At 43.5% G+C, this 17,187-nt stretch overlaps 1 protein-coding gene across 1 annotated transcript in view; it reads left to right on the top strand.

Moving 5' to 3' along the window:
* The window catches only part of MYBPC3 (myosin binding protein C3), a 173,023-nt gene that overhangs the window by 96,552 nt on the left and 59,284 nt on the right, over nt 1–17,187 (top strand). The window contains exons 19-22 of the mRNA XM_089675793.1: nt 1,666–1,731; nt 9,032–9,191; nt 13,204–13,308; nt 15,916–16,104. Of these exons, the coding sequence (XP_089531919.1) occupies nt 1,666–1,731; nt 9,032–9,191; nt 13,204–13,308; nt 15,916–16,104 (520 nt within the window). The remainder of the gene's footprint in view (nt 1–1,665; nt 1,732–9,031; nt 9,192–13,203; nt 13,309–15,915; nt 16,105–17,187) is intronic.

Raw genomic sequence — 17,187 nt, 5'->3', positions numbered from 1 at the left:
AGTGGTTTAGGAAAGATGGACGATAATATTCATCTTTAAAGCGGAGTTCCAGTTGAATAAACAAAAATAAAAGTCAGCAGCTAGAAAAACTGTACCTGCTGACTTTTAAAATACAGCCACTTACCTGTTCCTCGGTGTCCTCACCACCGCTGGTTTCACCGGCCGTCTTCTCTCCCCGGAATCTTCAATGTGGGCACCCGGCTGTGATAGCTTGCGGCTTCACAGCTGGGTGCCCACTGCGCATGCGCGAGAAGAGCTGCGCTTTGTGAATGACCCTGTAGTCTTCTGGGACCTGTCACGTGTCCCAGAAGACTATGAGGAGGGAGGACAACTTACACTTCCAAGCGCCTTGCAGCGGTAGTGGGAGTAGGTACCTGTCAAATTCGGGTCCCCCCTGCTCCCCAAAGGAGCCAATCCTTAATGGGGAGCGGGGGACAAGGGCTTGAAAGTGGAACTTCCCCTTCTGAGTGAAGCTCCACTTTAATCATAGCTATCTAACACCGGCCTCTCATGCTATACTATCATAGCAATTAATAATATTGCAGCAGGATACAGCAGTCAAAACAATGAAGGTTAATTTCTGGTTGATTACTACTGCTTTAATGTAAAACTCAGTTTATTAAGTCAAGAAATGAAATGCAATGCTTCAAAATAAACGTACAATGAAGCATACCTGTAGGTAAAATGAATATCTGCTAAATGTGCACTGTTTCGAAGACATTCACTCTTTTGGCAGTCGGTGCATGTGCTCTAAATTAATGGCACGGGTATGCAATATTTTTTTCTTTTTTTTGAAGCCGCAGTTTACTAAAGTGTATTTATAGCTCAAACATTTTAGTTTTTGATAGGCAATCCCATGTTTATGGGTATCTTTAGGACCAGGGGCGGACTGACCATTTGGAAACTCGGGCATTGCCCGAGGGCCCAGGGTCAGTAGGGGGCCCCATGAGATGCCACTGGTACCTTTTTCATAGGCTTTTTTGAGTTTGGGCAAGGACACAGGGGCCCCATGATCCCCTATTGCCCGGGGTCCCCATGAGTTGTCAGTCCGCCCCTGTTTAGGACTTTCCGCCCCAGAGATAATTATCACCCAGACAAATAGGGTGAATCTACCCACACTGACTGCAATTAAAACTTGACATAAAGTCTAACCCTTCACTACTCTTAAAGTTTAATCTGCTTATATTTTGCCTTTCATGGTTCTTCCTGTCCCCATCATCAACATGCTAATGAAATGTTTAAATAAAACCTTTCAATTTGCATAAAAAAAATTTATTTTAGACCTAATATTATCATCACTGGTAATGCCCACATGTGATGTTGAGCTTCCAAGAACTGAAATCCAGTGAAAGGCAAGGACCAGAGACAGTCAGGTTGGGGAAGGAAGAACTAGATGATACTGGATGTCCTCCATTTAGGAAATGAGGCAGGCTTTATCTGCAGTTTCTAATGCACACTGTTGGAAACTCTCAGTGTGCAGTGAAATCGGGGTATGCAATTTCAGTAGAGGAGAGGAGCCGGTACGACTGTGCAAGACTAAAGGGAAGGCGGAAGCTCAGTAAGAAGTCATGGATCACCTGACAAATAATCTATATCTGCATATCCCATGTCCCCTCCCCCGATATCAATCCTTCCCTGCATCTCAGCTCTATTTTCCACAATCAGGTCATGCAGCAGAAACCTGTCAGCACTGACAATGAGTCTGGGGTGGAGATGAACGAGGATATGGATGTAAGTGGAGGCACGCTAATGTCTCTCCAGTGCTTGGAACTGCGAGTAACAATGTCACATTTACTTATCCCACTTGTGAACTTTCCTTGGTGTGATCACGCACAACTTACCATCACTTTTGTATTTCTCATTGACTTTATGTATGTGTGTGTGTGTGGGGGGGCAGCACAAAGAATATTTCTAACTCAGCATGTCACCTATGTATTGGTAACGGTTTTATATAGATTTGGCTATCATGCAGCCTATAGTTCATTGGGAATAAGTGACCTCAGAATATCATGCATAGCTCCTACTTCCTACCAACTTATTTTGTTTTTGGAAAAAAGGGGAAGAGTTTACAATTCTGTGTTTTTATTTATTATCTGTGACCCCACAAGGGAGATTTTTCTTAATAATTTATGTACCTGACATACTGGCCAATAAAATAATTCTTGGATGTTTTAAATCTGAAGTCTAGTCTGCTAATATGCTGCTTTCTTTGGTTTCCTGATGTAAAATACATATTTTGTATAGAATTAAAATGCACATTAAATCTGAACCCTGGTAGGTTCAAGGGGTCTAGTTATAAAACATTTGTTGCATGAATGTCAAAAGCATTTGTGGAAGTTGGGTGAAATGTCCCCGTATTTTTTCTAAGAGATTGATTCCTGGATCATCCACACCATCTAGTGGCCAAAATGTGGTATAGTTTTTTTCATTGACGTATTTCAGAAAACTATACCGCATTTTGGCCCCTAGATGGAGCTGATGATACACACATTAATCCCATGGAATTTGTGCAATGAATGTTTTATAGATAGACCCCACAGTTTAGCCAGTTCACACCTAAACACTGAAAACTCTGGGGGGGGGGAGTTGCGTGTAAAATAAAAATGAAATTCTGGCAAATCTTCCTCGCTGGTGCTGTGCACTGCAGTGCCTCTTCACCACAGGATGTACTCAGTCTTCTGGGCTGAGTGACACCCGCTGAAGACTGGACGACTGAGGACATACTGCAAATCATGGTCATCATCACAGTGCCTACATGACTGGCCTGAAGAAATTTGAAAAAGGCAAAAATAAGGGGGAAAAAAACGCCAAAAAATATTGTTGGGGCTTCAGAGGATGAGGCTGAGGATAGAGTTAGACCATGGAACATTTTTGTGCATCTATAAACAGCAAAGGAAACCTGCATTGGGAAAAACACGAGCACTGCTGTTGAGTGATAGTCCTGTCTGGGCTTCGGCCGCACCACTTAGCAGCCTGAGTGTACTCCTCTCCTCCCACCACTGTAGCTGTTAAAAGTCATTGTGGAGGGAAAGAGAAATGCCAGGGTGGACTCCTCTTCTGTATGTATTCTGTATGTACTCCCCTACCCGCTGCTGCTGTTCAATCACAGCAGGGAAGAGGGTGGGAGCTACTGCAGGTCTACAGGGGGAGCGGGAGCTGCCCAACCTTTCATTTTGACAAGCGGCTCATCACTTTATAACAAGAAGAGTTGGGCAGCTCCTGCCCTCAGTGCAGACCTTCCGTGCCTCCAGTCCTCTCCCCTGCTGTGAGTTTAACACCAGTGGTGGTGGCAGGCGGCAGGTGAGTATTAACAGAGCAGGAGGCCTCCCTGCCACTCCTCCCACCCCCTGCAATGCTGTGTTAAGGTATTACTGTGAAGGGGAAAGAATATGGGGGGGGGCTGTGATGTGAGAGGGGGGAGTTATGCTATGGGGGGGCTGTAATGTAAGGGGGGGGAGTTGTGAGATGGGAAGTTGTGATGTCAGAGGAGGGAGTTGTTGATATGGGGGGGGGGCTGTGATGTGAGAGGGGGGAGCTGTGAGAGGGAAAGTTGTGATGTGAGAGGGGGGAACTGTGATATGAAGGGGGTTTGATGTGAGAGAGTGGAGCTGTGATGGGGGCAACTGTGATATGGGAGGCTGTGATGTGAGAGGGGGAAGCTGTGCTATTGGGAGGGGCTGTGCTGTGAGAAGGGGGAGCTGTGATATGGGAGGACTGTAATGTGAGAAGGGGGGCTGTGATGTGATAGAGGGGAGCTGTGATATGGGGGGGGGGCTGTGATGTGAGAGGGGATTTGTGATATGGGGGGGGGGTGCTGTGATATGGGGGGTTGTGATGTGAGAGGGGGGAGCTGTGATATGATGGGGCTGTGATGTGAGAGGGGATTTGTGATGTGGGGGGGAGGGCTGTGATATGGGGGGTTGTGATGTGAGAGGGGGGAGCTGTGATGTGAGAGGGGATTTGTGATATGGGGGTCTGTGATACGGGGGTTGTGATGTGAGTGGGAGAAGCTGTGATGTGAGAGGGGGGAGCTGTGATATGGGGGGCTGTGATATGGGAGGCTGTGATGTGAGAGGGGAGAGCTGTGATATGGGGGGCTGTGATGTGAGAGGGGGCATTTGTATAGGGGGCTGTGATGTGAGAGGAGGGAGCTGTGATATAAAGAGTCTGTGATGTGTGGAGAAGGGCTGTGATGTCAGGTGGGGTGAAGCTGTAATATGGGGGGTTGTGATTGCAAGGGTGACTGTGAAGTAAGGGAGGCTGTGATGTGAGGGGAGGGTCTGTGATATGGGAGGCTGTGATGTTAAGAGGGGGGAGCTGTGATATGGGAGGCTGTGATGTGAGAGGGGGGAGCTGTGATATGGGAGGCTGTGATGTGAGAGGGGGGAGCTGTGATATGGGGGGCTGTGATGTGAGAGGGGGCATTTGTATAGGGGGCTGTGATGTGAGAGGAGGGAGCTGTGATATAAAGAGTCTGTGATGTGTGGAGGAGGGCTGCGATGTCAGGTGGGGTGGAGCTGTGATATGGGGAACTGTGAAGTAAGGGAGGCTGTGAGGGGAGGGTCTGTGATTGCAAGGGGGGCTGTGATGTAACCAGGGCTGTAATGTTGGGGGGACTATGATGTGGGGGGGGGGCTCTGATGGGGGGGGTGATGTGAAAGGGGGTTGTGATGTGAATGGGGGCCTGTGATTATAAGGGGGGCTGTGATGTAAGCGGGGTTGTAATGTTGGGGGCTATGATGTGGGGGGAGGGCTGTGATGTGCAAGGGGGTTGTGATGTAGGGGGGAGCTGTGATGTGAAAGGGGGTTGTGATGTTAAAGAGGGCACTGAGGACACTGATATAAAAGGGGGCTGGGATGTGAAGGACCTGAGTCATAGAACAAAAAGGAGATTCGGACGTCTGCAGAAAGAAAATCTTACCAACAGGACCTCCGTGAATTTTAATTCAGCACCCCTGCTCCAAAACAAGCAAAATACAATTCTGCCTTGTTTCAACAGATGCTAAAAGTGAGGAGCAAAAGATTTCAAATTCATCTGGTAGTTTTGGATGTCCCAACTCACCTTTGTGAGTTGGGACATCCAGAGTTGGAAATTGTAGGTTGAGTGGGCACTTTTCATAATGGTCACATTACCAACACAGTCCCCGAGAAATAGAAGAAAATATCGGAGGGTTTAGAGAGTAAGTCCAACTTTGCTGAGAAAAAAAAACAATCCCTTTTGAGTAATTATTGTACATTGCAAGGACTTTAACAAACTTTATTGCAGATTCCTACTTTTATAAAGGATATTCTTTCCACTGACCACCCAGCTAATGTACTGAGAGCTTTGGGTATAGTAATTATTGGCAGGGGTTCCTTGAGGCCTGAAAGTTATTTCAAGGGTTCCTCCATGTTAAAAATGTTGAGAGGCTGCCATAATAATTAGTACATTGTTTCATTTAACTCAGTACATAATATCATTGTATGGATCAATGGTGGTCCACCAGCCCTGAACCATCACAGTTAGGAAATTGGAGCTGCTGACATCTTAAACTTAAAAGACTTCAAGAGTCAAATCTATTTATGTTTAAGAAGGGATACGATCACTACCTATAAATACATAAATGGTGCATTCAAAAACACTCAGAGACCAGCTGCTTAGTCCTATGTCACCACAGTAGAAAATAAAACAGCCTTCATAGTCGTGAAATAAGTCATTTGGTATTTTTTTGTACCCTGGATGGATAGATTTCGCTTCTCTTTCCGTCATGTAGACCATCTTGTGTGTGTTGGAGACCGCGCTGACTAAGCCCTGGTTCACATATATGTGGCTATGCAGGCCGCGTTTTGCACGGGCATGAGAGCCCATTCATGTGAATGGAGTCTCGTGCCCCGTGACATGCAGGGAAGAAGTCCCTGCACGTCTTCTGAAAACACAGCCCGTACGGGAACCTCAGTTCCCAGCACAGTTGCGTTTTCCAGTGCGGGCGGCGTGGCATTAGAACTAATGGCACCGCCCGCGGGTCCGCATTTCTCTGTGCGGGTGGTGCAGTTGCACGGATTTTCATGCGGATCCGCAGTAGCACCACCCGCACAGATGTGAACCTAGCCTAAATCTGTCTCTGGTCCTGGGTGGGTAGTTATGTGGGTGGATTGGAAGTATTCCTTCTGATGGGAATGTGTCTGATGTATCCAAATCCAGTATCCAAACTCACAATTCATTTGGATACTGGGCATTCCTCCTTTCCTCATTTCATCCCCATTATGTAGACCAGGACGTGAGAGGAAATCTCCCCAAAATTAAATAAATACTGTACCTAATAGGGTTTCTTACCCTTCTTCACCCATTCCAAAAGAAAATAGAACGCTATGGCTGGAGTTTAATTTTTAAAAATACATTTCTGTGGATTATCAGGGATTATAGATATAGAGGTAGATGTGCTTTTATGTGGACAAATACAATAGTCCTATGTCTTTTTTTTCATCTTGGGGGGAGAAGAGAATTATGGTGCTTTTTGGACAGCTTGTCTGTATTTTGGGTTGGCATACAAAAGGATGCACCCAGTTACCTTGGCTTGTACCTGAATAGATGAGAACTGTAAGTACCACACCAAGAATTAATTGTGCAGGACTGGATTTATTCCAATATAATTTAGGGTAAAGAGTGAAGCCAACCCATTTGGAGGCCTCAAAATCACCCTCTTCACCAGGGCTTAAAAATGGCTGCTGAGGGACTTCACACTTGTCTATCCCAAATACTGTGCAATTTACTTCTCCCATTGGGGTTTATTTACTAAAGCTGGAGAGTCCAAAATCAGACTCCCTTCTGCATAGAAACCAATCAGCTTCCAGGTTTCATTGCCAAAGCTTCATTGAACAAGCTGAGGTTAGAAGCTGATTGGTTTCTATGCAGAAGGGAGTCTGATTTTGGACTCTCCAGCTTTAGTAAATAAACCCCATTGTGTCCAGCATATCCATTTGCATATTTTGAAGTTCTGATGAAGGATGGTGATTGTGGGGTCCCGGAAATGTGTTGGCTCCATCCTTTTCTGTAAGTCATATTGAAATAAATCTATACCTGATTAATTCATTCTTGGTGTTGCGCTTTAGTCTCACATCCTTTTTGATTCACCTTGGAAGCTATGTAACTATGAAACCACAAATGTAGTGAGAGTGCCATTTGAAGAGGCTAAAGCTCCATTCACACTTGTATGACTCCAAAGTTGTTCGACTTGAATGTGACTTGTCCCTCTGCAAAGTCAGACCCACTGTTGCATGTAAAACATTCAGGTATGACTTTCATGCAACTTTTTAGGGTTAATATTGAAGTATATGGCCCTCAAGTTGCATGAACGTCAGACCAAAGTAGTGCATGAATACATACATGCATGGTTATCATTGGAAAACATGGGGTATGACTTGTCATGCAACTCTGATATCCAAAGTCGCATGACAGGTTGCACAAGTGTTAAAGGAGTGTAATAGGTGGGGGAGAAATACTTAGATTGGATGGAGAGAGATAACGGTGGGTGTCCCCAGTGCAATGATGCTCACTAGAAGTCCAAACATCAAGAAAGAGGTCTAGAAAAACAAAAACAGAGGGAGCACCAGCCTTGCGCATTACCTTTCATAAAAAATTTTTATTGAAGAAATAAAACGGTTGTGTACTCACAATCATCAACTGGTCCACTGCTCCTATCCCAGCATGGGAAAGACACTTCAAATGCTGACGTGTTTCGAAAGTGGATACCCTCTTCCTCAGAGCTCTGAGGAAGAAGGTATCCAGGGCTCTGAGGGAAAGGGTATCCATCCTCGGAATGCACTGTGGATACTGACGAGCTTGTTGCCATATGCTGCTTGTGAATAAACAACCATTTTATTTTTTCAATAAAAATTTTTTTTTAAAGGTAATGCATGAGGCTGGTGGTGTCCTCTGTTTTTGTTTTTTTGTTTTCTTCTCGGAATCCACCAGTACTTAGGTACTTAGGGGGTTGCAAGGTCTTGTCCAGCGTCAAGCTATTGATGGTGTAAAGGTCACCATTGCCAGAACATCTACTTTGAGGAGGCTGTTCGTTTTGTTTGTATATCAGTAAAGGAGGTGGGGTAGCAACTGAAGTCTGGAGGACTGTTGCCTCTGCAACTAGTTTGCAACCTCCGTATGTTCTACGCCAGGGCCATGTACGTTACTGTCCACACCTACTGTAAAGTCAGTTGTTTGGCTACCTTAAAACCCAAGTCTTACATTGTTTTATTGTCCTGTACCCTGCATGTTAAGAATTGTGACTGTTTTTTGCTAAAATGCCTTTGAATACTTTTTTCTTTCAGTGAAAATATTGCTTCCAGTCCTCACATTGCAGTTTTTTGTGCTGGCAGAGCTGAGTAGACATGTACTGTAGAGAAAGAGAAGAGGCATGTCAGACCATAAAAGGGGTGTGTCTGACCAGGTCTGTGACTGAGTGCTGATTACTGAGAGCACTGGTTCTAACTCTATTACCTATTGGACTGAACAATCCTATTTAGACTCTCCGCACAACAGCTGTAACATGGAGGCAACACTAGGAAAATGGGAGGAAAATGAGGGTCTGATTATACATTTATTTCTGTGTCTTTAATCGGGCTTTAAATGGCATATTCAAATTCATAAATATTAAATCATAGCACATTGAAAGTTATCCCAGTTATTTTAATATTACTCTTCACAGCTGTGTCTGATTGTAGTGTACAGCAACCACCGTGTTCTTGTTGTGTCTACTGTATCTGTGACACTCGTGTAGGTTCTTTCGGCAGTGTTCTTGTTGTGTCTACTGTATCTCTGACCCTCTTGTAGGTTCTTTCGGCAGTGTTGTTGTGTCTACTGTATCTGTGACACTTTTGTAGGTTCTTTTTCGGCAGTGTTCTTGTTTTGTCTACTGTATCTGTGACACTTTTGTAGGTTCTTTTTCGGCAGTTGTCTTGTTGTGTCTGCTGTATCTGTGACACTCTTGTAGGTTCTTTCGGCAGTGAATGCGGGTTAATGTCTGATCTGTGGACTAACACTACAGAATCCTTCTAGCTCATTTCAGAATCTGATGGCAGAGTTCATGTGGAGACCTTCGCCGACCATTGCGTGTTCATCATTGAGGGTGCAGAGAAGTTGGATGAAGGTTCCTACACCGTGCTGGTGAAGAATCCCGCTGGAGAGGATAAAGCCACTGTCAATGTCAAAGTCATAGGTAAGCCATAGTCATGATCTAAACTGTATCTCCCACATTTTGCATGAAGTGTGTCAGGGATTAATCCTTCACTGGCTATTCATTGCTACCTGAGACACAGGAGGAGAAAGTGCATCACCTTTGGCACAACCATGACAGCCCAAGTTTAGATTTCTGGTCAAGCTGCTGTTGTCACCAACTAATATTGATTCTCCACTAGAAGGCACAGGACATAGAAATGCTTTGTCATCCACTGTCCTGTGGATTCCCCACAGAAATTCCCAAAGAACCTTCAAAAGTCATTTGGTAAAATTTTCAGTCTTTTGACAATTATGAGACCTTTTCCTAGGGTTATGGATAAGAAGGATAGGCAGGATTTTACATTAGTTTTCAGATCCCGAAATCTCAACACTAATTGTTTCTATTGTATATGATACAAGTATCACACCCAAACCTGAGACAAGCAATGACAAGAGGAATGCAGAGATGTGTCAGCCATGCATTCCTCTTGCTACTGCTTGTCTCAGGAAAGTGCTCACAGCCAACACAAGCAGCAGCTATGATTCAGCTGTCTACTTTCTAGCTCTTGTCAATTCGGCCAGGGCAGGAGGGGATGGGGGCAGGTCGGACCTCATAACTAAGGTTGAAAAGTACTTAAAAACATGGGGCAAAGTGCTACATCTACTTTGTTCCATGGGGGAAAGTACTGTAAAATAAAAATGGCAATGACAGATCTTCTTTAAACTATATGTAACTCTAAACTGGTCATTCATGGGTCAAAATTCGGCTGGTTCAGCAATGACTGGCAGAATTGTGATAGATGTGTGGCCATTGCTGTTCAACAGAAGTCGATCATTAGACTGACTTCTGTTGAGCAGGAATGTTGGAAAACTTTTGTTGATCAGCAACTGCAGCCCTGATCAGTGTTTTTGCTAGAGGAGAGTCCCTGCTCTCACAATACAATGCTCGGTGGGGGGACTTCTCCATCGACCTCATGTGCAGATGAAGGAATCTGTTTTTTTTTTTTTTCAGCCCACTGGCTGAGAAAAAAAACAACCATACCCAGCTTCAGGAAAATGACTTATTACTATTATAATCTGATATTAGTGAACTGGCAATAGATGTCCAAAGTTTACTACTTTGTAAATGAAGAGTATGCAACTTCACTTCTAACAGGAAGTTCTCTGTGTGACATGACTGTCCTAATGGGAAATTACAAAAATTACAATTACTATTAGCACAGCCCTTTATATAGAAATATAATGTTTCCTTATTCGGCACCTCACCGGCTGTAGAAATTCTCACGCCATTACCCCTGTAGCCTTAAAGCTGAACTCCGTGCAGATGTAAAAAATACCCCTCAAGGCAGTTATGCGTTCATTTATAAATTGTATTTTTAAATGCAACTAACGTAAATACCTGAATTTAACCAGATCTCTGTTCAGCATACCCTGCACAGCAGCACTAGACTGGGGGTGTGGGGGTGGTAGTGGAAGGATTTCGGGCCTGAGATGTCCTGATGTGCTGGCAAGGAACATGCTAAAAGAGGAATGAGCAGAGAGATTACCTCATCAGCCTGCTGCTGCTCTCCAATCACAGGCTGGGGAAAGGAGGTGATCCCACTTTGTAGTTTACCTGTAGTAGAGAAAACTATGATCAAAGGCTGGTTGTTCTGTCTGGTACAGTGTAAATTCTAGGACCATATAGTCAGAATTCCAAATCTTTTGGCAGATAAAACATCTTTTATATACTCAAAATGTAAAAATAGTGAAGGTATATGACCAACAAACTGCGCTAAATGTGGAAATAAGTGATATTTATTACTACTATATCACATCTGTGTATAACCAATATGCTGCCACTTTAAAAATATATAATACGCATAAATAAACACTTCAAAAAGCATTCAGGTGGTGCATAAATCAATTGATAGTGCAAGAAACTCTTATAAAGTACATAAATAATATTATCCACATAAATAATATATATTAATGGAATAACAATGATTAATAATTAATGATATTCCCAAAGAAAAAGTCCAAATGAATCAGTACACAAAGCAATCACTCCGTGAAGAAAACTTGAGCAAAATTAAATGCATGCGTTCAATGCTACCCTCTCAGGTGTTCACTCGCCAAAAAGTGTTGCCTCCCACTTTCGTGGTTGGCACACTGGGCTTTAATGGACGATATTCCAAGGAATAAATCAGGCCACTGTGATGTTTTATTCTCCTTAATCTTGAGACATTGAAATCCCAGGACAAGCGCTCCCGAACTCCAGCACACAAACTCCTCCTCCCAAAGCTCCACACTCAAATGACCATGTAGGAGAAAACGAGAGAACCCCAAATGGTGCAGTACCAAGTACCTGTAGATGATTTTTATTTCCACAATAGAGTGCCACTTACAAGATGAGAATAAGTAAAAAAAGCCCAAAGATATTAGCTTTAGTAAGCTCTCAGTGTTTGTTAATGCCTAGTGTGCCAACTGTGAGAGTGGGAGGCAACACTTTTTGATGAGTACACACCTGAGAGGGGAGAATTGCACACATATTTATGCACAGGGACGGACTGATCATTTGTAAACTCGGGCGCTGCCCGAGGGCCCGGGGTCAGTAGGAGCCCCATGAGATGCCCTTGGTACCTTTTTCATAGGCTTTTATGAGTTTGGGCAAGGACACAGGGGCCCCATGATTCCCTATTGCCCGGGGCCCCATGAGTTGTCAGTCTGCCCCTGTTTATGCATTTAATTTTGCACAAGTTTTCTTCATGGAGTGATTGCTTTGTGCACTGATTCATTTGGACTATTTCTTTGGGAATATCATTAATTATTAATCATTGGTATTCCATTAATATATATTTTTTATGTGGATAATATTATTTATATTATTTTTATACTTTATAAGAGTTTTTTGCACTATCTTTTATATACTGTATGTATTTTATTTGTATATTCAGCAGGCTTCCTGAAGTTCTGCTTTTAGGGTTTGTTCAGGTTTTGGTGCTGTGTTGCAGTGTTGTTATGGATTGTGTTGCACCGCTACCCCCTTGCATTGAGGAGGTGTGTTGGGGTTTCATTCAGAATGGCATTGTACCTATACACGTAACATGCACATTACTACAACACAGCAGCATCCATAAACGAAGGATTCCACTTGGGTACCAACAAATGACTAGACGTCATCCAAGGGGTGGGCAGCAGAGTGTGGCCTCCCTGTTCTAGGGGGTCATTGCCCAATCTACAGAGTCAATGCCAGAGGTAGGCAATCTGAATGGGTTTTGCCAGGGTAAGAATGGAGTTGCTCTTGACCACTTTGCTAAAATAAAAATTAAATATAGTGATGACATGTTACCTAAACTAAGAAACACAAATTGAACACATCGCAGCTTACCAATCCCTAGATGTGGTGGCTGTATTATTTTAATTCTTCAGACTTGTTGTTCCTTTATTTTCACCTGGTGATCCTACCAGTAACCCACTTCCTGTCTCAGGGTGACAAAGGGTGACATATCTCACTCGCCCTACTGCCGCCTTTCTGACCGTCTGATCGGGTCCGCCTGTCACTTTTTCAGGTGGATCTGATCGGACCATCCATAGACATCTATGGACCAGCAGGTGTCAGCGGACAAGTGTTTGCTGACACCCGCCAGCATCAGATTCGATCCTGTACACCAAAAACTGACTGGTGAGGATCCGTTCCCCATCCGTCTGGTGGATCGGATGGCAGCCTCCCCAAGAAGAGAGCGGGCAGTGTCTGTGTCTGCTCTGCAGCAGTGGAGCGGACACGAACCTGTCATTCACTTGCTCAGCGGGGATCAGCAAAGAGATCCCCACTGAGCAGACGATCCACTGACGGGTCCACCCCATGTGAAAGGGGCCTAAGAGAAGTTCATCGGTACGGTTTATGTATACTTTAATGACTTCAGTTGCACAAATGTAATCCTGTACATCTTGTAGCTTTGTGTCGGAAGGCATCCTAAATAAAGGATTTATACTGATGAAGTCTATAATGTTCTTCTTGCTTTTTCTTACAGAGGTACCAGACCCTCCTGAAGCCCCCAGGATCCTTAACATTGGAGAGGACTATTGTACTGTTCAGTGGGATGCACCCAAGTACAATGGAGGCATGCCAATTTTGGGTAAGTTAGATCCGTTCATATCACCTATCACTTCACTGTTTAAAATACTGTCCTATAATGTCCAAACTAACATTTATCATTTTGAAGAGATCACTTCTCACTTGCTGTTGTGTCTCTGTGGCAGAAAATGAGAGGAAATTTCCCCAACGGGGAATAGTTTTAGGGCCCATTCATACTATGCTGTCCATCAATGCACATGCATTATCACAGCACGTTATTGTGTGTTAAAGTGGTTGTAACACAGAGATGAAACAAATCCTCCTAGATAAGTTGTACATGTTTATCTGCAGTCTTCTTTTCTCTACAGCTGTTTAAAGCTCAGAATTTATACAGCTTGTCAGAAAGCCTTTTCAGAAAGCAGAGATCCAGGAGCTGAAATTACATTCTTTAGAGCTCAGTGAGAACTGATTGGAGGGAAGGGACACCCCTCTTCACACAGCACACAGGAACAGAGCAGAGGTTGTCAAGCACAGGCTCTGTACTGGTGTTTCCTCCCCTGTCACCTTTTTATCTCTTGGTGTCAGGAAAACTTGTCAGAAGTGACGCATTTAGATATCAGAGGGACAAGACAGCAGACAGAAATGACATCTGGTGCTCTGGATTGAGAAAAGTACACACTATAGAGGGATATGCTTTGTTCATAATTTTATGTCAGAGATTTACAACCACGTTAGGGTGTGCTGCAGTAGGGCAGTCCAGTTATATTGAATGGGCTTTTTTTTTCAGGGAATAGATGCAGGTACTCCTCCTATCCAAGTCACTCTGCTCTTTCCCACCTCCAAGCACCATCCCTTGGTTCTACTACCTTCCCAACTCCCAGTATCACCCCATTTAGAAAATACAGAACCATGTATTGTTTTGTGGAGCTAAGTAATTTGTATAGAATGTGGTAATGATAAAAATAAAACCAGTTAAATAGATCCCCTGCAGCCATTGACAATAGATCCCCGCAGCAACAATTGCCCCCAGCAACAATAAATCCACCCCAGCAACAATAAGTCTCCCAGCAGCCACCATCAACAGAATTTCCAGCAGTCAGAAACATTACACTACTCCCTCAAACGTAGATCCCTCCCAGCAACAATAAATCGCCCACCAGCAACAACAGACCTCAACAGCAACAAAGGATTCATCCCAGCAACAATAGATCCCTCCCAGCAACAACAGACCATCCTGCACACCACAGCACCCCTAGCTATTAAATATCTTCAGTGCTGGAGGTGCTGGAACTGCATTTTCCCGCATTCCCGCTGAAAAAAGCTATGGGACTACATATACAAACTCCAAAAAGACTGCCAGACCAACAAGCTGGTATGACACCCTTTTGGATTTTGTATATGCAGCTTCCAAATCTGAGGTCTCTCATTTTATAGGGGCATCCTGTTTGTGCATAAGAGCTGCCTCACTGGAGCCATTGCGCACAATTTGAATTTGTTTGATTTTCTCCAATTTTGATCAATTGGTTTAAACCCAGGTCTCCGTTACATATATTCTCTATTCATTGGCTCGCAGGGCATCTTAATACAGTAGAAAATGTCCTGACCCTTTAAAAAACAAACCACGTCATGCATACTGTGATGTGCTGTCCTCAACTGCCATAATGCATTGGGGTACCTGCTATTCAACAAAATTGACACCTCTACATACTGCATCAGTTTTTATTGTAATGTGAATGGATTGGTAACCATCCCCTACTCTAGTCAAAACTTCAGAGATATGTTAGCAAGCATAGCCTTTTTAACCTGTGTTAATGATTATATACATTGTTTCTACACATATTCACAGTTTGTAAATATATATATATATGCAGTGAAGGAAATATATTATAAATATAAATATATTTGATCCCCTTCTGGCTTTGAATGTTTCACCACTCAAGAAGAAATGATCAGTCTAAAAATCGAATGGAGTCTTGTAACACTGAGAGACAGAATAGCAACAAAAAATTCAAAAGAAATGCATGTCTTACAAATTATGCACTGATTTGCATGTTCATGAGGGAAATAAGCATTTGATCCCCTTCACAAAACATGACTTAGTACTTGGTGGCCAATCCCTTGTTGGCAATCACAGAGGTCAGACATTTCCTGTAGTTGGCCCCCAGGTTTGCACACATCTCAGGAGGGATATTGGCCCACTCCTCTTGGCAGATCCTCTCCAAGTCATTAAGGTTTGGTGGCTGCCATTTGGTAACTCGAACTTTCAGCTCCCTCCACAGATTTTCAGTCGGATTAAGGTCTGGAGACTGGGTTGGCCACTCCAGGACCCTAATGTGCTTCTTGAGCCACTCCTTTGTTGCCTTGGCCGTGTGTTTTGGGTCATTGTCAAGGGTTTCTCCTTCTTGAGCCACTCCTTTGTTGCCTTGGCCATGTGTTTTGGGTCATTGTCAAGGGTTTCTCCTTCTTGAGCCACTCCTTTGTTGCCTTGGCCGTGTGTTTTGGGTCATTGTCAAGGGTTTCTCCTTAAAGTGATTTTAGATGTGCTTGCTTTTGCTGCATTGTATGCTTTGTGTTGGAGCAGTTTGAATATTGCATTGAGAAGCTGCACTTTCTTGTTTCTCTACCAGTGTTCTCAGCACGGTTACTAATGGTATCACTCCTCCGGCAGGTTACGTCCTGGAGAGGAAGAAGAAGAAAAGCTACCGTTGGATGAGGCTGAACTATGACCTGGTGAAGGAACTGAGCTACGATTCTAAACGCATGATTGAGGGGGTTATATATGAGATGCGGATCTATGCTGTGAATGCCATCGGTATGTCTCGTCCCAGCCAGCCCTCGCAACCATTCATGCCCATTGGTAAGTCATTTCAATTATTCTTCATTTTTACAAAGGGCTGTATTTATAGAATCCTAGAATGATAGGAATTGATACTTGGCATCATCCAGTGGCCAAATGCTGTATTTTCAATTTTAAAGTGGAAGTAAAGTCCACTTGTACCTAGAGGTAAGGCTGTAATAAGGCTTACCTGTAGGTACACTGAATATCTCCTAAACTTGCGCTTTTTAGTAGATATTCACACAGCAACTGATGCATGCACTCTGAAGGGACGGCATACCCATGGCATATCTTCAGAGCTTTGTGACATCATCAAGGCCCCAGTCATTCATACAGTTGGAGTCCACAAACCCGGAAGGGTGAAGATGGATGCGCTGTGACAGCGCTGTGCCGGAGGGCTCGGTGTACAGGTAAGTCTGTTATAATATGCTAGTATGACTTATGCCTGCAGGGGCCCGATTTTTTTTTCTTTTTTGTGGCGGTTTACTCCAGCTTTAAATCAATATTAAAAAATACTACTAAGTGGTTGAAACTGTATTTTGTACTTAAAAAATAGCAAAAAAACAATAAAAACTATTGAAAGGAAGTCAATTTTAAAAAAAAATATTCGACCAGCACAGGAAATTGAGAACAATTTTTTGTTTTTTTGTCCCATTCATAGAGAACTAATGTTCATGCACTTTCACTGGGTGAATTGCTGTGGTTTTTTTCATAAATACACCCTGACATGATTGCACAGCTTACATTGTATAGCAATTGCATGCAACTGTGTATGTCAAGTGGGCTCTGTAATACCTGAACTGCAAGTATTCTGTCTGTGGACCGTTTCCAATTGGACAGGTGCTGTTCTTTAACCCCTTCCCATATTCGATCTCTATATGATTGTTCCACCAGCATGCTGAGTATATGTTATCAATCATCCCCTCCTTTAGGGCCACCAGCCAACATTTTATGATTCTGCTGACTTTCAGTCCCAGGGGGTCAGTTGCAGCCAATGTCCCCAGTGATGATCAGCATCCAATCAGAGTTTTTTCTGATCATATGATTACAATTTCCGATTAGATCGGAACAATATAAATCCCATCTATTTGCAGATGATCTATC

The sequence above is a fragment of the Staurois parvus genome, unplaced genomic scaffold (assembly GCF_062004578.1).
Source record: "Staurois parvus isolate SC_StPar_1 unplaced genomic scaffold, SC_StPar_1.0 ptg000159l, whole genome shotgun sequence".
Classification (NCBI taxonomy): domain Eukaryota; kingdom Metazoa; phylum Chordata; class Amphibia; order Anura; family Ranidae; genus Staurois; species Staurois parvus.
The sequence above is the reverse complement of the archived record's forward strand: the minus strand, read 5'-3'. Positions and strand labels throughout refer to the sequence as shown.